The sequence below is a fragment of the Ciconia boyciana genome, chromosome 7 (assembly GCF_034638445.1).
Source record: "Ciconia boyciana chromosome 7, ASM3463844v1, whole genome shotgun sequence".
In the NCBI taxonomy this organism is placed as follows: Eukaryota; Metazoa; Chordata; class Aves; order Ciconiiformes; family Ciconiidae; genus Ciconia; species Ciconia boyciana.
The window spans coordinates 26408539-26435403 of record NC_132940.1 but is presented as its reverse complement, the minus strand read 5'-3'; the positions used below and the strand labels follow the sequence as shown (position 1 = coordinate 26435403).

General features: G+C 40.0%; 3 protein-coding genes across 9 annotated transcripts in view; 1 reads left to right on the top strand and 2 right to left on the bottom strand.

The window, feature by feature from the left end:
- ASPM (assembly factor for spindle microtubules) overlaps positions 1–5366 on the bottom strand; it is a 34907-nt gene extending 29541 nt beyond the window's left edge. For 3 of the 4 annotated variants that reach the window (XM_072866571.1, XM_072866572.1, XM_072866574.1), the window contains exons 1-2: positions 5006–5366; positions 35–178 (exon numbers count right to left, since the gene is read on the bottom strand). In XM_072866571.1, the coding sequence (XP_072722672.1) occupies positions 35–178; positions 5006–5308 (447 nt within the window). In that variant the 5' untranslated portion in view covers positions 5309–5366. The remainder of the gene's footprint in view (positions 1–34; positions 179–5005) is intronic. The other variant, XM_072866575.1, reaches the window with a different exon arrangement.
- A 634-nt stretch (positions 5367–6000) lies between these two features.
- Positions 6001–26111, bottom strand: ZBTB41 (zinc finger and BTB domain containing 41). Of its 4 annotated transcripts, none has more exons than XM_072867404.1 (11): positions 25988–26111; positions 23986–25221; positions 21769–21976; positions 20953–21022; positions 18040–18187; positions 17211–17340; positions 15235–15330; positions 14603–14709; positions 13061–13166; positions 11926–12014; positions 6001–11116 (listed from the first exon to the last, which is right to left on the bottom strand). In XM_072867404.1, exons 2-11 carry the CDS (start codon positions 25106–25108, stop codon positions 10473–10475), a joined length of 2721 nt encoding a protein of 906 aa, XP_072723505.1. In that variant the 5' UTR covers positions 25109–25221; positions 25988–26111; the 3' UTR covers positions 6001–10472. The 4 variants fall into 4 exon arrangements, with proteins under 4 accessions (XP_072723505.1, XP_072723509.1, XP_072723508.1 ...); XM_072867408.1 differs by having other exon boundaries at positions 6001–11032; XM_072867407.1 differs by having other exon boundaries at positions 23986–25189.
- Positions 25912–26865, top strand: part of CRB1 (crumbs cell polarity complex component 1) — a 124398-nt gene continuing 123444 nt past the window's right edge. The window contains exon 1 of the mRNA XM_072867207.1: positions 25912–26330. Within this exon, the coding sequence (XP_072723308.1) occupies positions 25912–26330 (419 nt within the window). The remainder of the gene's footprint in view (positions 26331–26865) is intronic.

Below are 26865 nucleotides of genomic sequence, written 5' to 3'. Positions count from 1 at the left end.
ATAGAATTGAGACACACAATAAACACACATTTACCTTTTTCTTCAAAGGCTGCTCAGCCACACCCAGGAGCACAGCTTGATGCTTTACAATGCCATTGATAACAAAAGTTACCAGTTCTCGGACTTTTCCTTCTTCTAATGGTGTCCATGTTACAGAAACAAAGATTCTTTGTCCTGACTATTGGAGAAAAAGAAATGTTTAATATCAAGCACTTAGGTACACTTATGTAACATCAAAGATAGAGTAATCAAATCAAATAGGAAACAGTATACAGAAGTAACGTATTCTGATAACATGAAATGATAAACAATTAAATGTCAATTTTCCCCTCTGACATGTAAATTTAAGTAATGTCTATCGGAAATGTTGTCTTACTAAAAGGACATATACATCTTAATTAAGCTATAAGGGAAAGCAAGAAAGAACACCTATAAATATAACACACAGTAGAAAGGACAAGATTTGAATAAAGGTAAGTAGAAGAAATTACATAATTTTTTGCACATATTAACAAATAAGTCCTCTACAGTAATTTTGAAAGAACTATATTTGGACTAACAATCACAGGTTAATTTTTAGGACCTTAGCTGAATCTAAATACAAGTGTCAAATTTTTTAGTCAAATGACCTGCAAAGATAAGATTTGACACACAAGTTCATTGAATAAAAATGAAGACACTGCAAATAAACAAGGAAGTCGTGGAGCTATGTATGATCTATGTGAAGATTCTTCATGCACAAGTGACCTCTGCTGAATCATTTTGGTGGTCTGCTGATTTCAATACTAACAGACCAAAAAAATGGGTATACCTCAGACAAAAAAATCAAAAACAGAGTGTGAAAATGACCAATCTCTTGAGCATTGAATTAGGAGTTCCACCTCCTCAGGCAGAAGCATTTAATGAAAACATACAAACTAATTCAATATGTGCTTATACAGTAACACCGGTCAACAACAGTATTCATCAATTACTATAGGAAGCTGCTATTCAAACACTTCACAGTGAGAGTCCAGCCTGTTTTTATAAGCACACTGTTGCAAGAGATCTCCAGTTTCTTCCTCTCTCACAAAGACTTTGGAGATTCTAGATTACCATAGATACATGTTTGTCTAAACTGTCCTTTTAAAAATCAGCATTGATTGGATTAACCATAGTTTATATTTCCTTGGGAATCGTAAAGATTTATTCCTAGATTAAGCCTGCTAGACTCAAAGGGGGAGGGGGATAATATCAGGCTTGCCCGAGGGAAGCTGAGGGATGACGTGCCACAGTTAGAGGGAGCGGGTGCCAGTGAGGGCACTCAGCCTGTGTCTCTGAGATGCGCAGGGTACACTGGGGCACAGCCGAAGTGGAACAGAGTTGAGCTAGGGGATACTGAGGCAATAGGAGCCAAGAGGGAAATGCCAGTGAGACACCTCAAAGCACACAAGGGGTGTTCTATGAAGGAGACACGGACGACAGCCCAGCTGAAGTGCCTCTACACCAATGCACGCAGCATGGGCAACAAGCAGGAGGAGTTGGAAGCCATTGTACATCAGGAAAACTATGATATGGCTGCCATCACAGAAACATGGTGGGATGACTCGCACAACTGGAGTGCGGCGATGGATGGCTATAAACTCTTCAGGAGGGATAGGCGAGGCAGGAGAGGCAGTGGGGTAGCCCTATATGTTAGGGAGTGTCTGGATAGTTTAGAGCTCGATGATGGTGACGATAGGGTGGAGTGTCTATGGGTAAGAATCAGGGGGAAGGCCAACAAGGCAGATATTGTGGTGGGAGTCTGTTACAGACCACCCACCCAGGATGATGAGGGACTGACAAACTATTCTATAAGCAGCTGGGAGAAGCACCACAATCGCTAGCCCTTGTTCTTGTGGGGGACTTCAACTTACCAGATGTCTGCTGGAAATACAATACAGCAGAGAAGAAACAGCCTAGGAGGTTCCTGGAGCGTGTGGCAGATAACTTCCTGACACAGCTGGTGAGTGAGCCAACTAGGGAACGTGCCCCGCTGGACCTCTTGTTCACGAACAGAGAAGGGCTTGTGAGTGATGTGATGGTTGGAGGCCGTCTTGGGCAGAGTGATCATGAAATGGTAGAGTTTTTGATACGTGGAGAAGCGGCGAGGGGGGTCAGCAAACCTGCCACCTTAGACTTCTGGAGGGCAGACTTTGGCCTGTTTAGGAGACTGGTCAACAGAGTCCCCTGGGAGGCAGCCCTAATGGGCAAAGGAGTTCAGGAAGGCTGGACATTCTTTACGGACGAAGTCCTAAAGGCGCAAGAGCAGGCTGTCCCCAGGTGCCGAAAGACGAACCGGCGGGGAAGACGACCAGCCTGGCTGAATAGAGAGCTTTGGCTAGAACTCAGGAAAAAGAGGAGAGTCTATGACCTCTGGAAGAAGGGGCAGGCAACTCAGGAGGACTACAAAGGTGTAGCAAGGCTGTGCAGGGAGAAACTTAGAAGGGCCAAAGCTGAGCTAGAGCTCAATCTGGCTGCTGCTGTAAAAGACAACAAAAAATACTTCTTCAAATACATTAGCAGCAAAAGGAGAGCTAAGGAGAATCTCCAGCCCCTAGTAGACGGGGGAGGGAACCCAGTGACCAAGGATGAGGAAAAGGCTGAGGTACTTAATGCCTTCTTTGCCTCAGTCTTTAATAGCAGGGCCAATTGTTCCCGGGGTACCCAGCCCCCTGAGTCGGAAGATAGGGATGGGGACCAGAATGGAGCCCCCATAATCCAGGGGGAAATGGTTAGTGACCTGCTGCACCACTTAGACACTCACAAGTCTATGGGGCCTGATGAGATCCACCCGAGAGTACTGAAGGAACTGGTAGAAGTGCTCACCAAGCCCCTTTCCATCATTTACCAGCAGTCCTGGCTAACTGGGGAGGTCCCAGCTGACTGGAGATTAGCAAATGTGACACCCATCTACAAGAAGGGCCAGAAAGAGGACCCGGGGAACTACAGGCCTGTCAGCCTGACCTCGGTACCGGGGAAGCTACTGGAGCAGATCATCCTGAGTGCCATCACATGGCATGTAGAGGATAACCAAGGCATCAAGCCCAGCCAGCATGGGTTCAGGAAAGGCAGGTCCTGCTTGACCAACCTGATCTCCTTCTATGACAAGGTGACCCACCTAGTGGATGAGGGAAAGGCTGTGGATGTTGTCTCCCTAGACTTCAGTAAAGCCTTTGACATGGTTTCCCACAGCATTCTCCTGGAGAAACTGGCTGCTCATGGCTTGGACAGGTGTACTCTTTGCTGGGTAAAGAACTGGCTGGATGGCCGGGCCCAAAGAGTGGTGGTGAATGGAGTTTACTCCAGTTGGCGGCCGGTCACAAGCGGTGTTCCCCAGGGCTCTGTGTTGGGGCCAGTTCTGTTTAATATCTTTATCAATGACCTGGATGAGGGGATCGAGTGCACCCTCAGTAAGTTTGCATATGACACCAAGTTGTGCAGGAGTGTTGATCTGCTTGAGGGGAGGAAGGCTCTGCAGAGGGACCTGGACAGGCTGGATCGATGGGCCAAGGCCAGTTGTATGAGGTTCAACAAGGCTAAGTGCAAGGTCCTGCACTTGGGCCACAGCAACCCCATGCAATGCAACACTACAGGCCTGGGGAAGAGTGGCTGGAAAGCTGCCTGGCAGAAAAGGACCTGGGAGCGTTGGTTGACAGCTGCCTGAATATGAGCCAGCAGTGTGCCCAGGTGGCCAAGAAAGCCAATGGCATCCTGGCTTGTATCAAAAATAGTGTGGCCAGCAGGACTAGGGAAGTGATCGTGCCCCTGTACTCCGCACTAGTGAAGCCGCACCTCAAATACTGCGTTCAGTTTTGGGCCCCTCACTACAAGAGAGACATTGAGGTGCTGGAGCATGTCCAGAGAAGGGCAATGAAGCTGGTGAAGGGTCTAGAGCACAAGTCTGATGAGGAGCAGCTGAGGGAACTGGGGTTGTTTAGTCTGGAGAAAAGGAGGCTGAGGGGAGACCTTATTGCTCTCTACAACTACTTGAAAGGAGGTTGTAGAGAGGTGGGGGTCAGTCTCTTCTCCCAGGTAACTAGTGATAGGACAAGAGGAAATGGCCTCAAGTTGTGCCAGGGGAGGTTTAGACTGGATATTAGAAAATTTTACTTTACTGAAAGGGTTATCAAGCATTGGAACAGGCTGCCCAGGGAAGTGGTTGAGTTGCAATCCCTGGAAGTATTTAAAAGACATTTGGATGAGGTGCTTAGGGACATGGTATAGTGGTGGTCTTGGTACTGTTAGGTTTACGGTTGGACTCAATGATCTTAAAGGTCTTTTCCAACCTATACGATTCTGTGATTCTGCTTTGCTCTCTATTTTATTATTAATTAACATGCTGAACAGTGAATTAGTATCCTCTTCACAACAAGCTCCCTCAGCCTTTTGCCTAAACAAACATCCTCCAACTTTTGAGAGGTCATTTTTTAAACAACTCTTATTCTTTTATCTGTCTTTAAAACCACATTCACAGAGAACAATTAATTTTTTTTTTTTTTACCATACTGCAAAAAAACCCTCTGTTGAGCCAGGATTTGCTGCCTTCGTAGCCTGTGACAGCCCCCAGGGCCCGAGAGGTCTAATCCCGCCATCTAAAGCTCCAGCTCTTCCCCTTTAACGCGAACCGGGAGATATGAACACAGCACCCACCACCACCCACAGCTCCACATGGGTGCAGCTTTCGGGGTACCGGCTACCTAAATACGTAGCACTACGCGGCCAGGTGACGCGTGAGTTCTCCCGGGGGAGGATTACGCTGCAAACCAGTAACACTCCTCACACCGGCGGAAGGGCTTTCTCTGCCACCGAAGAGCGAGCGGCTCAGGCGGGGAGCGGCCCGGCCTCCCTTCGCCTCCAGCCCTTGGAACCGCCCAGCACCCCTGCCCGCAGGGCACGGCTCAGGGTCCCCTCATGCCTCACACACTCATACACGCCCCCGCGCCCTGTCGCAACTTCGGGGGGTCCCCCACCCCCCGCCCGGTACCTGCAGAGAAAAGCGGCGATGCTCAATGCTGAAACCCCTGGCAGAAGCCGGGAAGCGGTCGACGACTACTTCGGCGTCCTCCACATTGGGGTTGTCGATGCCCAGGAGGCGCGTGCGGGAGGCGCCGACACGCAGACTGCCGAAGCTGAGGAACGGCGGCCGGGAGAAGTGGCTCAGAACCAGCACGGCTGGGGCTTCGTCCACGTCCTCCTCACCCCCCGGCGCGGCCCAGCGCCGCCGCCTAGGGCTGACGGCGGAGCTCAGCTCCCACACCGCCGCGCCGGGTAAGAAACCCGCGGCCATGGCCGGGAGCAGAACCCCGGAGCGGGACCAGCTCCAGCTCTCCACACAACCAGCGCTCCGACACCACACCAACCGCCGCGCCTCCACCCGCCCGTTCAAACCCGGCGCCCCCGCCAATCCCCGCGCGGGCCCGCCCCGCCCCGCCCCCTCGCTTCTCCGCCAATTAGCGCTGGGCGTTTTATTTAAACGGCCCGACCTCGCCGGAGCAGGAGGGAGGCCCCGGCCCCGGCCCCGGCCCCGGCCCCGGCCCCGGCCCCGGCCCCGGCCCCGGCCCCTCCGCCCACCGTGCGTGAGGCTGCCAAGTGCCCGGCGCGGAGCTGGCCATGGGAGATGGCCTTAAGCCTAGCATTGGATAGCTTGAGCGATGCTTCAAAATTTAAAAAGCCACCAAAAAAATGGATTTAGCAAACCTCCATGCTAAAAAGCTACCCATATTAAAAAAAAAAAAAAAGCACGTGAAGCCAAGTATTTTTCTAAATAAATTTAATTTACAAAATATTTTAAAATAAAAAGTAGAATGAGACACACACAAATTTGATGAAAAAAATTGCTTCATCTGTTTATCTTTCACAAGCTTTCAAACTGAAAGACATACAGAATAGTGTGTTTCCATGCTGTTTAAAAAAAAAAAGGGGCAGAAGTCAAAACTTAGCACAAGCACCCCTGCAAGAAATCCTGTGAAGCAAGCCATGTTAAGACAAAAGAACTTTACTTTTCCATAACAAACAAAATTACACATAGGACGGAGTACTTCTACATTTACAGTACACTTCCTAACTTTTCCTTACAGCAAAGAATTTCCCCTAAAAAGACAACTTTACTTAAAGACTTCCATCTAAAATATCAACCTATACAGATCACATTTAAAACACATTATCTCATATACCAGTGACAAAATATTGAGTTTATTTCACCTTATTCTTTCATATAAAAGGACCAACATTTAAACATGATCAAAATGGTTATGGGGGATTCAAAAAATTTTGCCATTGTCACCTTTAATCCACGAAATCCTTTTAAACCAAAACATTTCTTATGAACCATGAAAAAGATCCTTATGGGCTTAAGCAAAGCGACTGCTCTGCATTATATTCTGCCAGCGGCATTCTTCAATGCACACCATGAAACAACCAAATCACTATGAGACGATGGTGTAAAAAAGATCACAGGTGACAGTAGTCACAAGGACCTACAGATAAATGCACTCTTTAATTTCCCTTAAGCTTCAGTCACATGGAGAACATGCAGCCTGCATCAGCTATGCATGTATGCTCAATATAGAAAAATTTCACATCTTTTTTATTAAGAGGGAAAAAAACCCCCATTCATCTATAACAGCCTTCTCAGAATTCATTCATAATTGTACATTCATGAACTTCTACACAGAAATTATTTTAAATTTAAAAACTTGAGGGTCATTTATTTCTTAGCACTCCATAACGCATTTCATGTTCGATCGAGCATGTTACGAGTTGATTCCTTTGAAGTGTTCTTCAGAGTTCTGGAAGCTCTTTCACATTTTTTACTAGGGAAATAAGCTTAGCTCTTTGACGATACCAAATAAATCTTTTGTCATTGTGTTCTGGCATGACCCATCTTTAAAAATAACTACCCGAATTATAATCCAGACTAAAGTAGCACTATATTTTTAAGGAAACCACAGCCTTACAGAAGATATATCATCACCATTACAATTACTGATGTTCAGCATAAAAAGAACCCATGAGAGCCATACCTCTATAGGAAAAGTGTCAGTGCTCAAAGAGGAAATTCCAATATAAATAAACAAACCGAACATAACATCCACTTACAGAATTAAAGGCAGTAACCCAGTCAACAACTAGAAATTTGTTCAGAAAAAAAATACAGAATTCAGTGTTTAAACAGAATGAGTGCAGTAAGTTCTCAGAACCACATAGCAGTTTAGAGTACCAACACAGACTCCACTCTTCTCCCCAAAGGTCAGCATGTGGAAAAGACCAACTTTTTGCAAATGTGCCACTGATCATTCTTTAGAGATATTTTTAAGAGAGACCTGCTGCTTCCTTCTTTGGCAACAAACAGTCAACTGAGTCAATGACTGCCAGATAAAACATAGCCTTTATTGTAAAAGCGCCCTCCAGATCAACAGGACGTGTACTCTTGGATGAGTACACATACATATTAAAATGGAGGTACCAGACACCTAAGGAGCTTTGACCCATGCAGCTGTGAGGTGCAGATCTCTGCCCTTCAACTCCAGTCCTCTTAAGAGAAACTGTCCTCCATCAAGCAGAGATCAGCCACTTCTACCTACCAAATGAAGTACCAGTCCATTAAAATTTACTTTGCTCATACATGAATTTTAAATAGATGTAAAGCCATAAGAATTATAGCTCATGATATTAAAAAAATAAAAACTATGTATCTAGCATATAAGCTTTCCTATTTTCTTTCACTGTCAACTGGCAATGATCCAGCCTGACCAGCAGGTAAAAACACTAACTAGTAGGGTTATCTGCAAACAAAAGAATGCCAAAGAACTAGTAGGTCATTTTTTCTAGGAATGACTAGTAATTCTGGTCACCCAAACAGCAAAGATAGCGCTCGTTTTTCTGAAAAACAAGTCCTTTTATAGTCTGTTTCTTGCTGGGCACCCAAAAACATGAAGCCCTTTGGAAGATATTGACCTTAATGTTTTCTGAATAATCAAGTGAACTAGAGAAAAAGCCATTATTCAGAATATATATAAAAGGCACAATCATGAAATAATTTTAAAAAGGACATTATCAAGTAAATACACTTCAAATTCCATTTTAGTATTTTACTAGAGTGCCTTCTGAACAGACTGGATTGAAAAAAAAAAAAATCAGTTACCAAATATTTTTAAGCCACTGTTTTGTCAAAATCCTACAATACTTTTTTCTACTGTAGGACAGAAAAGACAAGAAATAACAGAGTTAGGCTTTTAGTCTGAGAACTGCACTGACACCATTAATGTCGCGTTATTTTTAACAGTACAATTACAAATGCTGGAAACCATGTTTCATGTCCACATGCGGTAATATGAATATGATACATACATGTCAACTTGAAAACTACACATTAAACAGCAGTTTTCAAGCCATGGAGTGTAAAGATGACAGAAACAGTTTTATTTTGAAAGGAGACGAAGGTGGAGTTAGAAAGCAGGAAGGGTAGTACTTGATAGTGTCCTTTCAGAAGGTGGCATTCAATGGCCTCGTTATTGCTGTATATTTGCTAGTATTCAGCTTCTTACCAGATATATTTACAGCATGTCAGCCTGAACATTCCCAGAGCACAGCTCTAAATTTTACTCTAGAGATACAAACATAGAACAGTTAAACATATGTAGTCCTGTTTTAGAAACTGAACTTTTAAAGTTTAGGACTTCTATTGTGCTTCTTTGGCTAAGTCCTATTTAAATACCGATAACACTTAAAATTCTGTAACTCTGCCACTATTTAACAGCTAACAGAAATCTTTGGTGTGTTTAGGTTAAGAATCCATTAGGGTACAAGCTTCAAAATATGAACATTCAGGCAGCTCTGGCCCCTCTCCTGCAAACTGCTCAACACTGAAGTAGATGGGGATTAACAGAATCTAACACAAAAGTATTTGAATAGGATTTAAAATGATCCGTGCCACTTAACAGTTTATAGAACTGCAGTGATAAAAGAACTTTTTACCACAGATCATATGTCCTCAGGTCACTGGATAAATTTAACAGTTACAATAATGCACATATGTCCAGTTTCCCATTTTAAAGTTTAAGATAATAATTTAAGAATAGGGAAAACTGGGGAAAATTTTGCCTTAATATGTAATTCTTGTGAGGAATAATGAAGATTATAAAATTACTTCAGATACTTTCTTTGGCATAATATTCACCAAACACAGAATAATTATTTTTCAAGTAGGCTTAAAATTGAAAGCTTGATAAGGTTAAATTATACTAGATTTCATGGTGAATTACATTAGACTTGTAGTTCAAAATGGTTCTTTTTGGAAAAAATCCTTATGTCTAGTAAAGAAAAAGCTAAAAACAATTAAAGACATAAAATACTCTCAGGAGTTTGACTTTGTTTTATAAACACAGTACAAGAAAGTGAGAAATGAAACAATTTCATTAGCAACACACAAGATATTTATAATTACTGATTACTTCTTTTTTTAAATAGAAGTTGAGTTCTGTTCTGGAAATAATAGTCTTTAAATTTCTTCTCTATCACAGATAACCTGAAAATGGGCATGTTAATGTGGGACCCTGCTATAATTTATGCTCTAACAAGGATAAACCATGCCAATCCTTTATGACTGTTCATAGATTAAAATGACCTTGCAAATACTCCCAGTTCTTACAAAGTTAGAGTGTGGGGCACACTTTAGAAAACAAACAAGATTGAAAAAGCAAGAAAAAATGCATATTAAAATTATATAGGACTAACTGTAGAAAATTAGACAATACCATTGTCTAGATCTTTCCACATAATTCAATATTAGAGATCAAGGAAGAATTAAGAGGCCAAATTTAGGCAGCCTAATTATACTCAGGGGAATCACCAAACACCCTGTTTAGTATCTTCATAAAATATCTGAATCACTTTTCAGAAGAATCTAGTTCCTGTGTCCACTGGCTAGGCTCCAGAGTCCGGCAGACTTTAAAACCCTCCAAAAATGCCTGAGGGTTCAAGTAAAATTATATTTTGATTTCTATGTGAAACATAATTCAAAGTTTATATCCCTGCCTGCCCTTACAACTTTTAATGTATTTGATATAGTCCTTATTCTTCCAGAATGCTTTCTATTACACTTAAAACATTAATTCAAAGTGAGATGCAGAAAGGCAAACAATTTTTTTTAAATTAATAGCCAGATATGTAATTACATTTTTCAGCCACTACCCTTAAAAGATATTTCAGAGTATAATTTTTAAAAGACCATCTATAAGATTTTTAAAAACTCTTAAAATCACAAGAAACACTCTTTCAGTATGCATCAAAATGTGCCTAAATGTTCAAATATTATGTAAACAAACCTGTTTTTCCAAAACTATGCAGAAGACTCATGAGTCCAAATAAAATATAAAATATAAATCTTAATTGCCATATCAGCCTTCTGTTGGCTAATGGCTTAGCAAGTTAGGTGGAATGTTATGGTCTGATCATGAATGTTCATTGTTTGAAATATTCTGTACAGTAGGAGCTGTATCTAGCCCCAGTAAAGTTCCAAGATATGACTGGTCTCTAGGGTCCAACATTTGCTCAGGTCTTACAGGATGAACAATATTTGCAGGTTGTGGAGTAAGAGTATATTTCTCTAGAAATGATAGATCTGTTGCTCGTTGATAATCTGTCTGCTCAGGTTGTGGAGGAAGAATGCCATGTGACTGAGTAGTATGCTGTACTAGATCAGCTTGCGGATCAGACATCTGAACTGGTACCAGAGTCACAGGCACACATACTTCTGTAGATACATTCTGTAGCAAAGTTTTGGCTTCTGATTGATATGCTTTGGACTGTTCCACATACTGTTTAGCCTCAGTTTGGTAAACTTTGTCATCAGAGGTGTACTGCACTGGTAAGGAGACTAGCTTTTCCTCTGAAGAAGATGTCAATGCCTCTTCTGCAGCCTTTGATCCATGAACATGATCAATATGATACTTCAGCTTGTCTTTTCGTTTAAATGTTGCATTGCAGTGTTGGCAATTAAAAGGTCGGGCATCTGAATGAATAACCATGTGTTTTGTTAATGTCTTCTTAATCCTGAAAGACTGATTACAGATTTGACATTTGTAGGGTTTCTCACCTGTAAAGACAGAGAAGAATTAGTTATTCCGAGTAACACCATGTCACACATAAATATGCAAATACATACACAGATTATGGCATAGAGACCTAGTATAAAACAATTTTACTGAAAAAAAAGAGCATAGCATCAATGCAGAGTTTAGCATCAGAGCAAGCAGAGTTTAGCATCAATTCTGGAATGAAGGGAGCCATTAGAAGTTTGTTTAGAAGTTATATTAGCATACCCTTCTCCTTACATACAATTCTCTCAATACTTGTGTGTACCTGACAGAAGTCCCAAAGACAATCAGAATATAAACCAAATAAAAAAAGAACAGTCTTTAAACTGTTATGATACTGGTATTAAATGACCTAAATTTGTAGTTCTGTACATTTTGAAAGGACAGTGATTTCCCTAAACATAAGGCAGGAAAACCAAAGTCAAACATATAAGGACATAAACCTTTCCAAAGGGATTTCAAATCCTTGTTTAGATTACCACTTGAAAAATAGTATTCTCTGGACCACAAAAATGATTAGATCTGGGTAACTTTGGCAAGAACATACACCAGTAAACTAAAGGAAGAGGTGTAGAGAGCTTACCAAAAACCTGTGTTGAAGATTATCAATATTTCAACTGATACATTCAGAACGCAGTATTCAGGAATGACCAACATATGAGAAAGAATAAAAAGTCTTGCTGCTTCCTGCTACTCTTGCCCTGAATGCTCAACAACCATAATGAATTAAATAATTCCATCAATGTTGATGCATAAAAATACATTCCTACATGTTTTGTGGTTTTGTTGGGGTTTATTTTATTTTTACCTGAATGTGTCCTAAAATGCATTTCCAAACTTGATTTCCCTTTAAAAACTTTCTTACAGACTTCACACTGGTGAAATGTTGCTTTATATCTTTAAAGAAACAAAGACATCTCATGTTAGATACTTTTTTTTTAAACCAACTAAAAATAAAGCTATGTGCACAGTGCTTTCTGAAATCTTTAACTGCAAAATAGCTGAATATCAAAATTTCCAAATTTCCTCACTTATGTTCATGTTTCCTGGCATCTGCATACCAATAAGGTTAATTAAAATTCTTTTTGATATTCACATCTTATTCTCTGCTGAGATTGACGCTAGTATTCAAAGAGCAAAAGCCACTAAAACTTCTTTTCTGGCCCCAAAAATATCCTTAAGTAACAGTTTTTGCCAACATCCACAAAAGGCTTTCACTTCGACAGAATTATGCCATAAATAAAGCACTAGGAATGGTTTAGGCTACTGGCTACCAAGAAAAAACAAAGAGAATAAGCAGATAATGTACTATATTTTCAACACAGATACGTCTATAAAGGCTTCTACACAATTCTAATGAGTACAAGCAGTTAAAACTCACCATTTGAAAAACAACTAGGTCTCAGTTTATTTCGAAATCTCTGAAAGGCTTATTTTTGGAGCTCAAGAATTTAAAAACCCTATTGCATTTTCAATTTATAGACATAATTCAGGTTTCGAAGTTTTTACCTACTTTCAGAGCCACTAATCTGCTACCAGCTTCTAAAATACCTAAGTGTGGGATAGTTCTCATAGTGCTTACATGAAGTCTAGTAATTCAGTCTTAACTAGTCTGCAATGACAATATTACAGCAAACCATCAATTTAGAACAACATTGAGACAGCTAATCGACAGATTAAAATTTGATCCTTCTTATGTTTTTATTTACTTAATTACACTACAAAGAAAACATCTTGCATCTTGTTTAAATTGTGAAGGCAATTTTCTGATATCCATTTCCAACCATAACAATGATATCTCTATCAAGATTAAGGTAAAGGGCATGACAAACACACAGACTACTAGAATTCTGCACAAACATGCAAGTCCCAACAAAATCAGTTACAGTACAGAAGTATTTACTGAAGTATTATAACAGCAGTTATAAAAAACCCACACTTACTTCTGCCAAACTTTTTCTCCTAGATGAACACTTTTATAATGAACAGTAAGGTGATCTCTACGGCCAAAGCATTTTCCACATTCCTCACACTGATGTGCTTTTTCACCTACAAGGGCAAAATGCAATACATTTTGGTTAAATCTTCTGGAACTTATTAAATGTTTAAGAGCTGTAATTGTAAGACATACAGTAGATCCATGTTCACAAAGTCTGCCAATCAAGCACTTCCATACCTTACTCAGAGAGGGATTCTGTTATCAAAGAAGAAATCCAGGAAGTAGGTTGTTTCTATCAGAGTAAGGATTTTTACCACTTGTTATATATGACTGTTACTGATTGTTTGTCATTTCTACAAATAAATTTATGTTCATGAGTTAAGGGACACTTCCCAAACACCCACTGCGTGAGACGTACAAGTGACTGACTAGGAGTCTGCTCTCTTCATTATGACCCCAAATGTGTTATGTTCAATAATTCAGGGGCTTTAAAAGATAAGCTTATTCTCAGCTACTAATTTTTAGAACTTAAAATTACATCACAGTATTTATCTTTTTAATTATCCTGATTTACATAGTTACCTTTTTCTTTTATGCTGCTGTTTAAAAGTATCTTGATTCTTTTTAGTCATCTTGAGATCTTCCACAAAGTGGCAGAATATTTCTTCTCATGTAAGTAGGAGGAGTGTGGACAGTCAAAGAATGTAACTTTCTAGAGGGGGGAAAAGCAAATAGAGTAGAAAAGAGGATTTTTTTTTTACTTGAGTTTTCAAAGATTTCTTTATTTTATAGCAGACATTATGATTTCAAACACCAAAAAAGAAGCTGTCCTTCAAAATAAAGGCTCAGGAAGTTTAGACTCTGATCACTTTCATATTTTCATGCTGCCTAGAAAGTATTTTGCCTCCTAGAAGGCCACATTCCCTTTGGATCCTGTTCTGAAAAAGGAAAAGTCCCTAGTGAATCTTCGCTCCTCCTATACATTTGATAAACTTTCTGCTCTCAGTGCAACAGAAAGATTTTTTTTTCTTCCTCCTGATCATCCCATCTGGCTGTTCTCAGGGTTGACTTCCACCACCTTCCTTCCTTCCCTCTTCCCCATAACAGAGACTTCAGAAACGCCTCTTTGATGTTCTTACATTAAAGTGATCAGTGTACAAACTTTGACAGAGACTGAGACAGCTTCTTCTGTGTTGTGGTAATAATGTTTCACACAATTGCTATTAAAAAAAGAAATCTGAACTCATTAAAAAATCCTCCTTTTTCACTTTTGCTTTTTTTATTATTATTTTTAAAGCAATTCACTGTTACATGTTTTTGACTGTCCCTCGGCTTTCTACGTTAACATGGAGGAAACACTTGGTTTTTAAACCTTGAAAACATGTAAGGTTTACCCTACTTTAGTAGACCTTAACAACAGTGAGAGGAACTTTTATCAAGCCTAAAACATTGCATGTACTGAAAAAAAAAATTCCATAATTAATTTTTTATTTGATCTTATTTCAAAATAGTAATTTCAAAGCCAATTTTCAAAGAAAATGCCTACCTGAGTGTATCTTTTTGTGTTTTGTCAGATGGTCATGCCGAATAAATGTTTTCCCACATTCTTCACATTCGTACCTCTTGTCATCATGGTGGACTCTTAGATGAAGTCTGTATATGTATAGTCATAAATATAACCATAAAATGCAATCTTGTTAACATAACCTGTACTGCTAACTCAATGCAAAATACCAGAAAACACAGTCTTTAATGCTTCACACAAATATCAGGAAATAACCTTCAGTTGAGGTATGCTTAAACTGCTCTTAGAAAGCAAGAGAGAACAGAAGTAAACTCTCATATGTGACATTAATTTAGCAGGATATTTTAGTCCTCCGCTTATTTTCTCTTTGAATAACAAAGATGCAAAAGTTTCAGATGTGCAAGAAAGTCAACTTTGATACAAGATTTGTATGGGATTCTGTCTGTGTTTAAACCACTTACGTCTTGTATTAAAAATTAAATTACTTCTCACAGGTTATTAATATATTTTCAATATATAAGCATGTTTAAAGCATTTACTAATGCTCTCAGAGTTGGAATAAATCAAAACCCATACATTACAAAGAATTATGTTAATAACATGAATGCATATATAACACCAAATAAGCGAGACAGTTTAGCAGCTTATTTTACCTGTACGAGCTTCCATGACGAAAACTCTGCCCACAAATACTGCAAAGATGAGGTTTCTCTCCACTGTGAATTCTCAGATGTTCTTTCAAAGTTGTTCTGTTTAACAAAGGCAGAAAAATTAATTTTAAGCAATGTCACTGCCACTTTAAAGTGAAACAGACTACGAATTTCTCAATTTCTTTAACTCTGATGGATCACGATATATCCAAACAACTGCATCAATTTATTCACATACACACACATATACATACATTCAAAGGTAGTATGGCAAACTATCTACTATTTACTGAATCAGCTGGGTCTAGAAACAATATAAGCAAAGAAACAAAACATTGTCCCAACATACATTTGGACAACATACATTAAACAAAACATCAATTTCAACACTATTTTCTATGTACTAATTTTCTATGTAATAATTTCCTTCTTACTGTATGTATAAAGCTAGAGCTTTCAAGTCAGACTTGAAGGAAATCTAGATCATGGGTGTTAATTTAACTTAACTCAGCACAGAGCTTATTTAAATACATATACATTTACATACACATACATACATATACATATGCAAGTCTACTTTTACTATCGCCTTTCCAATGTAAAAAAAAAAAAAAAAAAAAAGGTGCATGCAGGTGAAAATTCCTCTCAAGCAAAGGAATCAGACAATAAAATTTACTGTATACACAGCTGGTAAGTGTGTGAACTAAATAAAAGAGAAAATTCTTTGATCTCCTTCCTGTACTACTTATAAATATTATTTTTCAAAGATATTTTTATGTTTTACACAAAAAAAATTATCTTTTCTAATGAGAGCAACAACATTTAAATATTCAACTGCCTTACATAACATAAATGAAACCTGAATGGTGTAAACATATTGACTTTTTTAAACAGAAATTCTTCGTGCAGTTCAAAGTGAGCTTTATAGAGCTGAAAGACTATCTGTGCTTTATAGCTTGTTTGTTTACTATTTTGTTATTGTGTTAGCGCATTTTCTTTTAACACGTGCATACCCTATTGACCAAACTACCAGAAAATACACACCACCAACAAAACCCATTAAGGACAAATCTTCCTCTTACAGTACTTCCAGGGGTCTTTGTCAGTCATTGGAAAAAAAAATAAAAATCAAGAAAATATATTGTAGTACACTCTCAGATCTTTTCATATTCCCCAAAGAGAACATAACTAGAATCTTAGTCACAGTTACTGAGATGAAGCTGTATTCTGTCAAAATAAAAAAAATTATAAGCCTTATTGTTTCAGAACCTAAACATAAATCACCATTTGGAAAACTTAAAAGATCTTCTTTATAGAGCAGTGCAAGGCACCTGCACTGAAGCCATGTTAACAACTGTTTAAAATTCACTTTTTTTTCCCTCATATGTGTAGGATAGAAATGGGGCGCATCTTATTTCTACAGCTTTTCTATGCTCTTTTTTCTATATACTAGAATTTATGAGCCAACTTTTAGAGCTTCCACTTTTCAAAGTGCTAAATTAACATTTTTTTTCCTCCATTTAGAGAAGCAGCAGCACAGGTTGTATAGTATTATTCCCTCTTCCATGAAACCGTGTTTGTAGAAGTCCAATTTCTTCTTAGTCATTCTCACCAGTGTTCCTCATCTGCCTGTCCTCATCAGTACATTTACCAAAATATCTATGGCAGAAAACTTTCCCACAAATGCAAGATGTTCTTGCACAACACAGGAACCCTAAGTGAAGTGAAGTAGAGGTAAGACTTTCTTAATATAGTTCTGCCTCATGACTGATTACCTACAGTTGTCACCCTTAATTTTAGAGGTCATCAGAAAAACCACATGCTACCTGTGGCTCTGACACTACCTTTCAATATACTAACCCTCTGAAATGGTCTCATTTATGTTAAAAACTCAAAGCTAAAATATATTCAGAATCAAACAAAGCACACTAAGTATTTCTCTGTTCTGCTGAAGTTCAAGTGGTCATGCAACTCCTTACCGTTCCCTAACGGATTTTCCACAGATGAAACATGTCCATTTTCTCTTTCCTCCATGAGTACATTCTATATGGCGTTTCAGATTTCCTGTATCATTAAATTGGCGGCCACAAATATCACAAGGAAAAGGCCCTACAAGGAGACAGACACACACAGTATCATTAACTGTCAGATAAACCAAACAAGATGCACAGACTGGTTACTTGTGAAAACCCCGATCAATTTAAAAAGCAAAAGTTTTGTCTAACAAATGATTACTGTTTGCTACAGTCAGCATACTTTAATTAGACTTTGTGCACTTTCTGCTTGGTAAGTTATTTCTAATACCTGGTATTTTGGCAAGTTTCATGATTGCAAAGAAAAAATTTAGAATTAATACACAAAATAATTAAGCCCACTTAGACTGTTAGAAAAAACAAATTCGCATTATATCACCAATCTAGCTCCTACTCAGCAGAAATAATTAGTAGTAATAAAAAAGTCTTTGGAATACTTCAGAAGGAAAGAAAAAGGCCTTTGGAAAACTTCAGAAGAATCTGACTCCGTAGTTGAGAACCAATTTCATGCAAAAAAAGTTTTAAAACAAAACTAACTTTAATTCTTCTTCCCCTCCCCCAATTTTGCTTTTATTTAGGTACAATACAATGCCTCAAAAAGACAGAAAAGTAAAAAACTAACCACCAAAAAAAAACAACAACTCCCCCACAAAACTGAAAAAGAGAGAACTGGAAAAGGAGGTGGGGTGGAAACCAGACTGATAAGGACATAAAATGGTGGAGGAAGGTTTTACTTTAAATCTATTGTTTACATGTCAGAAGGAGGTTTCTATACCGAGATGGAATTTTTCTTGATGTTTCAGTCTTGCAAATCGTGATTTAAAGTGCTCTTCACAGTAGGTACACTTAAAGGGTTTATCCTGAGAGTGAAGGATCATATGCTCTTCTAAATGAGGTCTTCGAGTGAAAGATTTCTTACAAATCTAAAATGATAATACACTTTGTCAAAGATACATCAGTTATAACCAGACTTTTTTTCCTATTCATAAACTCTATCAGTTTAGTTCATCTTCTCTCTTCAGCAATGTAAGATTAAACATGTATTCTTCAAAAGCATACTCTATCCCAACTTGTAAAACCTTGCAGTCAACATCAAAAAAATCTGTGTTCTACATAAACCCTAGCGGATTGCACTATATAAATTAGGATGACGATCCATGGCAGCCTAAATCATACTGGCAACTCCTGCATACAGTTACATGTTCCACCCCTGCTTCTTTCTACTGACTCTAGCCCTTACCAGACTGTTTTCCTAGGGTGTTTCAACACAGTAACTTGGCAGAAAATAACCCAACGGAAAAAAAGCAAATAGTTTTGGCTTGGTTTTGGATGTTGAAAACAGCTCAGTTGGACTGTGGTAAAAGCTGTTGTAGTATAAGCTACTGTAGAACTAGAGTCATACCTGTTCCTTTATTTCCTCTGGGAAATTCTCTGACAGCATGTATTAAAGAGAAAATGCCAATACCAACAAAGAAATAGAACTCAAAATATATTTTAGAGATACATAACTTTTGCAATGTTAAAATTATGTGAGCTTTTTAGTACTGTTTTCAGATTAATCAAAACCTAAATGTACAAGAATTATAAGTAGTCATTAAAGTAAGCATGCAGTTCAATTACAGAATTGAAGCCACAGCTCAAATTCAGGCATTTAACCTAGGTATTACAATTTAACATCAGGGTCCCATGCTTTAACATAAATCAACACGGTGCTCACTGATTTCACTGTGAAACTGTTGCCATTGTTCATAATAGCTGAATGTAGTACTACCTAACTCCCATACATTAAATCATGCAATCAGTTTCTCAGGGCACACCTGAATAACACTCTTTCAGCCTCAGAAAATCAGAAGCAACAGCTTTATTTGTTTAAAAACTCATTAACGTTAAATAAAAAATTCTACTCCCTGCTTTCAACTCAAGTCCATTTTCAATGCACATGAGCAGTACAAGAGCAGCGTCTCACTTTTTAAAAATTTCTACCTAACATAAACTTGAAATTTTCAACCGAAAAAAAAAAACCCCAAACCACCAAGTGGAGTTTACCAAATCGTTCATCTGGTAAGAGTACTGTCCGAGAAATGAACGTCAACAATGTTGCAAAACTGATTCCCACTATTAAAATGTTTCTTATCTAGGAACAAACAGAACCTGTAACATGTTCACACAATATAACTTCATCTGGAAGATAACATCCTTTGGTCAACCATGTAATACCTCCAACCATGGTACCATCACCAGTGGAATGAACACTACAAATTCCTACAGTTGGTACCTCCCAACCTCCTACTATATGTTTGTAAGTGAAAGTTCACAAACAAAGCAAGATTATTAATTATGTTACGGCACCTAATATTACAGACGTACAGGGGCATACAGCAGTTTGCATAAACAAAACGGCTGCCTAAACAAAACGGCTGCCCTGAAAAAGGTAAACCAATTCCCTTAAAAAAAAACAACAACAAAACCCAACATTTGTAACCTTAAAACATTATTTGGCAGCAGACAGATAGAGAATGGAAGTTCTACAAACTTCTTTTTACTGTAGATGTAGTTTCACACGTATACCTCTCCTGGGGAAAATCAAGGAAAGGACCCTCTGATTTTACAACCAGAGATAAATTTAGTACAAATTTACAACTCTGTTGATGGGCATATGCAGCTAAATGAGAAAGTGTTTCATATTTAGCATATATTTTCCTCACTATTGAGCGAGCCTTCCAAAAAAGTGTACTTTATGGTCAGTGTTTGATGTGTATAATTAATGGCAGAGCAAATACTCTGTTTTTAAAGTATTCATAACACTGTGCTGGTTTTGGCTGGGATAGAGTTAGTTTTCTTCATAGCAGCTAGTATGGGGCTATGTTTGGATTTGTGCTGAAAACAGTGTTAATAACACAGGGATGTTTTAGTTACTGCTGAGCAGTGCTTACACAGAGTCAAGGCCTTTTCTGCTTCTCACCCCACCCCACCAGCGAGGAGGCTGGGGGTGCACAAGAAGGTGGGAGGGGACACAGGTGGGACAGCTGACCCCAGCTGACCAAAGGGCTATTCCATACCATACGATGTCATGCTCAGCATATAAAGCTGGGGAAGAAGAAGGAAGGGGGGGACGTTCGGAGTGATGGTGTTTGTCTTCCCAAGTAACCGTTACGCGTGATGGAGCCCTGCTTTCCTGGAGATGGCTGAACGCCTGCCTGCCGATGGGAAATAGTGAATTAATTCCTTGTTTTGCTTTGCTTGCATTTGCTTTCCCTGTTAAACTGTCTTTATCTCAACCCATGAGTTTTCTCACTTTTACTCTTCTGATTCTCTCCCCCATTCCTCTGGGGGAGTGAGCAAGCGGCTGTGTGGTGCTTAGTTGCCAGCTGGGGTTAAACCACAACAAACACTCAAGTCTAATCATCTGCAAATTGATGTACTTTAACAATGGTAATAACTGATCACATTAAAAAATAGTGCCTTCAGCTAGTTTAGAATTCAATTTGGTATTATCTACCTGGTCACAAGCTGTATATACAGACAAAGTTCAGTTTTTAAATCAGCACATAAAGAGGAAATTTATACCATCATTTACAAAGCTTACTGAGATTCCACAGAAACACATACCATATTTTCACTTAAGTATTCCAAGTCACAAAACATAGTATCTGTATGAACAAACCAAAAGTACTGAAGTATTACTTACATCACATTTCCAACCTTCACTCTTGGTCTTCTTGATAGAAAGAAATTCCTGTACATTCTCTGGATGAAACCTAGGAGAAAGACAGAAGCTGAAAGTACTTATAACTTTCTAAGATGAAGATCACCCAAATACCAAATATCCATTTCTAAACTTTATGTGTCATGAAAGTTGATCACCAAACCAGCAGAACAGAATATTGATAATTAAACAATTCTAAAGGCATAAGTAACTGGAAAGCAGTGTTGACTGTAGAATCCTCTAGAATCTCATATGACAAGTAGTAAGACAGAGGACAGTTTCAATTATAATGCTTTATGGATATTTACAAAGAAAGAGAAAAAAGCAGTATGTAAATAATAATACCTGATAATTAGACCTGTCATAAACAAATTATTCACCTAAAAGAATCTGCAAGGAAATGGTTTACCCATCTATTATCATCAACAGTATAGCATCAACATCTAAAACCAAAGAAGGTATTTTACTCTTCCTCCACATTAAACGCAACACAGGTAATTATTAAAACTGTTGTGTTCTGACTGACTGTGCTAGCTAATCTGAGCATCCTAAAATTTATAGTAAAAGCCTATGGCAGAACTCCCACAGAACCACTGTTGCTATTTAGTCAGTCCCTATGCACTCCTTCTGGCAGGTTAGTTGATACTGCTAATCCCCATGTCCTTTGAAAACATACTTATTTGCAAAAAGTTATACAAATAATGCAGAATATGCTCTTTGCATACATACATTTATCTTCGCTTTCAAACTGAAAAAAATGATTCTTCAGAAACGCAAGACAAATTTGGTCATACTTGCCTCTTCACGTGCTTTGCTAAAGTCTTTTTGCTTGCATGCAGCTTATTGCAGTAGGGACATTTGTGTTCCTTTTTATGAAAGTCAGTATCACTAGAGTGTTTCTTTCTGTGCACTGTCAGGTTGGACTTCGTTGAATAGCGCTGATGACATATATCACACTCAAAAGGCTTCTCACCCGTGTGTACACGTGTATGGCTCTCGTATTTGCCTGTACAACAACAACAACAAAAATCTGTTAGCATAAACTGTAACAGGTATCACCTACAATACATACATTTGGGGTTTGTTCTGTAATCTCTCTCTCAAATGTGGTCAAGATCTAAGTACCTTCCACACACATCTGAAGATTTCTACTGGTTTACACTGAAAACTGCATGGTGATCACATGTTTGTTTCAAGGTTCCTCCACACACTTCCATCTTAACTATTTTTAAGATAAAGAGTAAAAATAAAAGGGCTCTGTATTACTGTTAAATCTGTGTGAGGGTTACAAGTCCCTCTTGTTCAACCCTACAGCATACTCAGTTCTTCACTACTGAAAGTTATACTACTACTCTTTCATTACACTGATTGTGAAGTACCTTTCCAGAACAGGGAACAGCCTTGCAACACACTGGTATTTTTAAGGTACTTTCAAATAACAAAACAGTGAATGAATGACACAGACCCTTGCAAATTATCTATATTTGGGACCCAAGATACTACCATAAACAAAAATACTACTCTCCCATTTCTTTCACACTGGTTGTATTCTCTCTTCCGTTTGCCAGTTTTTTCTGAGGACAGAATTCGGTCCTACACCGAGGACCTACCTACTTAGTCAATAGCAGGCTCTCTGCTTTGTACTAGATGATTTTTTTTTTTCTCTGTAGAATATGCATCATACTTTTGGGAGTTAGATAAAGGAAAAAAAAAGACTATAGCTCATAAATTTAAAATGGAAGTCAATTGTCTACAGTAATACAAGCTTATGAAAACATACTTTATGTATCACTTGTTTTAATGCTATTTCTCGTGTATTTTTTGAGCACAAAACTAGAATTCTAAGTCATGAAAGCGCAAAGAGAAAAGGGCTTCCAATATGTGCAAACCCAAAATATACCATTACAACCCTACTCACAAGCCATTTATTTCTGCACAGTAGCCTTTCGATATTAATAACAAAGCTCTCAAATTCAGAAAATTTCCTATGTTGCTTTAATTTTAAGATACAGCATTACAAGTACAGTTAAGTCCTACATTTTTAATGTTAAATAGCTTCTATGATATAATTTGTGACCTTGGAAAATTCACTTCACCTCAGCAAGCTAAGCACATTGTGTGTGAGTAGGAATTAACACACACACCCCAGCCCCACCCCATTTTCATAAACTCCTAAAATCTCAAAATGATGGAAGATACACTGTGTCTATTATAAGAACACCAAAAAATGCCTAACACTATGAGGAACTGTTTCTTTCCTAATTCCCATGATTGAAAGGAAGTCAATACCTTACATGACCATAATTCAACATTTATTCCAGCTGAAAGAACACCAAAATTCTGGAGTTCAGCAGTAATTTACTTTTAAGGGGGGAAAGGACAGGAAGGCTGGAATTTTGACTCTTCTGATATCCTGAGTAACTATACACCTAGATTTGACTGTAACAAACGATACTAACAGAACAATTAGGTTGATGAAATACTAGTTGGTATTAACTACAGACCAAAAAATTAAGCTAGAAGTCAGAGTGACTAGGTCCTAAGCAACTACACATCATGTAGAATAGAAGAATTTCAGGCTGTTTGGCAATGGTGCTGTTTTACTTCAGCAATAATGACAGCTTTGTTACTTAAAATTAATTTGGCAGAAAATACAGTACAAGTTTCAGACTTCATGCAATTTATCATTTAATATCTTGCTATATTTCTCTCCTTTTTCAATGCTGCTTTTACATACCATGCTAACAACCAGAATCCAGAGCAGTGAAAGAGAAATAAATTTAGCATTTGCAGATTTTTCAAATAATGCACTCAGTTCATTTATTGAAACTGTTTAGCACCACAGACATAACAACTTAATACATTCAGAAAAATTAGCAGCATACTGGATCAGTGAGAGGATCCAGAAATTATGATCTTCACTCTCTAGCACAGAGAAAAAGTTCAGTTTATTTCCCATACAAACAGCACCACCATATGGTAAAAAGCAAAGAGATCAACCTAACTTGCTCTTACCTATTCGATCAAATTTTTTGTCACACTTGGGACACTGCAGTAGTTTTTTGCTACTGCTTTGAATGATGACTGGAGCTAAGCCTTCAGGAATATTTCCCACTGAATCAACTGCCTCAGAACCCTCTTCAGTATCATTCTGTTCTTTTTCACTTTGTTCTTCAGACTCTGAATCTTCACCTGACATTTCCTCTTCCTGTCCCTCTTCATCAGCATTGCATTCACTTTCACTGTCTTCAAATTCACTTCTATCAGATGTTTCCTTGTCAGAACTGATTTTTTCCAAATTGCTGTCAGATGCATCACCACTTTCATTGTCACTGTTATCAAATTTAGCTGGACATTTACGGTTTCTTGTAGAACGTCTAGTGGAAAAGTCAGCCTTCTCAATCATTTTTAACCCATGTTTTCTTTCCAGTGAAAGGGATCTGTGGGCTTTAGCCAAATGATTTTCTAGGGACTTCTTGTAACAGAAACTTCGACCACAAAAAGTGCACTGATGACTATTTAATAGTTTACCTGTCAGTTCATTGAGTGTTTCTACTGATGTAGGTGCATCAGTTACCACATCAGTCTGTACGTTAGAAACACTTTCATTATTTAGTAACTTCACTGCATCTATGATATCTAAAAATTTTGCTGCTTCCAGCACTAACGGAATTTCATTTTTATATACAAAAAACTCAGAGGTGTAAAGAAACTCAAGCAAATGCTGAAAGACAGAATGAGTTACATGATCTAACGTGACGACATCAGTGCTTGGATTTTTGCTCAAACAGGCATGAAAATAACTACTCCCAACAGCCACTACAACTTTGTGAGCACTAAATTCTTTTCCTTCTACAATTATGAGTAAATCGCAAAATGATGGATGTTTCTGTCTATCGTCATTTAAGTATTTAAGTAGATTTTTGTTATACTGCAATGAGCTTAGGAGTTTTCTTTGTTCTGATGATGGTGAAAGCTCTTGGGAAGATTCAAGCTGATCTGCAGGAGCTATTTCTGCAGACTTTGGGACAATTTCTTGTGCACAGTCTACTACAAGAATCTGTTCTGCAGTATCTTTCTCATGGCCAAGATGAACCTTTTCATTTAGATTTGCAGCGAGCCGTCTCCTTTTCTTCATTGCAGAAGTGCAACTTCAAAATCAGGAGCTTCATAGGTGATTGGCAAAAAATTCTCGTGAAGACTTGGTTCTGCTCCAGACCTTGAGAAAATACGTAACAGTACTATCATAATCTGCAAAAGAATTATGATAAAAATTACTCTTAGTACTTAACCATAACTTCCTTTTTTATGAATGTTTTCTTTACTTCTCTCTTAGTTTTATCGGCCCTGCATACTAACCTTTTATTAAATTACTAAAATCTCACACTTCCCATTCCAGACCACGGCATAACACTAGTCGGAGAAAGTGCACCGACAACACCTATTATTAGCTCTAAAGACAGCTGAGGGTGGTTTTGTTCGTCTCCTAGAGGCATATAGCCTGTGAAATACTCCGGGATGGGCGTACACAGTTGTTATTATTATTACTACACCGAAGGGCATTCGCTTTCCGTTTAACCCCAACACGGCAAGCCAACCCTTCTGCTTTTCCCGCCGGGCGCCCGTCCCCTCGGGCCAGCCCAGAGACCCGCCCGGCGCCTGACAGGGCGGCAGGGCTGCCCAGGCCGCTCGGCACGGCCCTCCGCCCGCGCCTGTCACCGCCAAGTGTCAAGTCCGCGGCCGGGCTCCCGCCTCCCTCGGCTCGGCCCGGTCCGCGGACGATGCCTTTGTCCCTGCGCCAGCAGGTCCGCCGCGGAGCCGAGGGCCGGCCCGAGGAGTGCCCTGCGACATCGAGCTCGGGGGCAAAGAGGGCGCCCCGGACCCGCCTCCCTCATCAGGGCGCCGCGAGGGCCCCCCCGCCCCTGCCGAGCGGGACATAAAATGGCCGCACCCCCCCCAGCCCCGGGCCGGGCCGTCCGCTCCCCACACGCTGCCCCGGCGGGGCGGCCTCACGCACCTGCGCGGCGCTGGGCGGTCCCCGGGGCCCGCTCGGCCGCTAAACGCCGCTGCACTCCGCACCCGCACCCGCTTCCGCCGCTTCCGGGTCCCGGCGCCGCGCGCAGCCTCGCTCTGTGCGCCGACGTGGGGGACGACGACGACGGCGTCGCTTCTGAGCATGCGCGAGCGCGGCGGCGCAGCTTTCCCGCCGGCGGGGCGGTCCGGGGTGTTACCGCGGGGGCGGCCGAGGAGCGGGCCCCGGCGCCTCTCCCTGTCCGCTTCCTGCCCCTCAGCGGGCGGGTCGCTGCCGCCAGGGCCAGGGAGGACGGCGGCGGCCTGCGGGGTGGTGCCGGGAAATCGCCGTGAGCGGGAACAAGAGCGCGGCTGGGAGGGGGGCGCCACTCGTGTCGGTGACGGGCGTTTCTGAGCGCCCGGCACCCGTGGCCTCCGTAAAGGTTCAGGGCGGGCAGTGAGACGAGGTGGTTCGGTGTGGCCGCTGCGGGGCAGCCGTTAGCGCGGGCCGCGCCGAGGGTCCGGCGTGGCGGGAGGGCGTGGGCCCCACACACTGCAAAACAGCTACACGAGAAGGCACGCCTGAACTCGCCCCAGTGCTTAAACACACTGTGTGAAAGCAAGGAATATTACGTCTAACCAGCAGTCCATTACAAATAACTCAGGATTTCCAAGCTGCCGATAGTTTTCCTCAGTAATGTTATTTTGCATTTGTCTTACCTTGAGTATTTTGAAGGACTTCACGTACGTGCTTGTGAAATTCCCACTTTTCAGGCTTCCCGGATGGCAAAAGGCGGCAGACCCGTGAGTGCCCCACGGCTCGGGCGAATATCCACTTGGGGGTGCAGTTCATCAGCATATCAGAAGACCTTCATCTTTCTATTA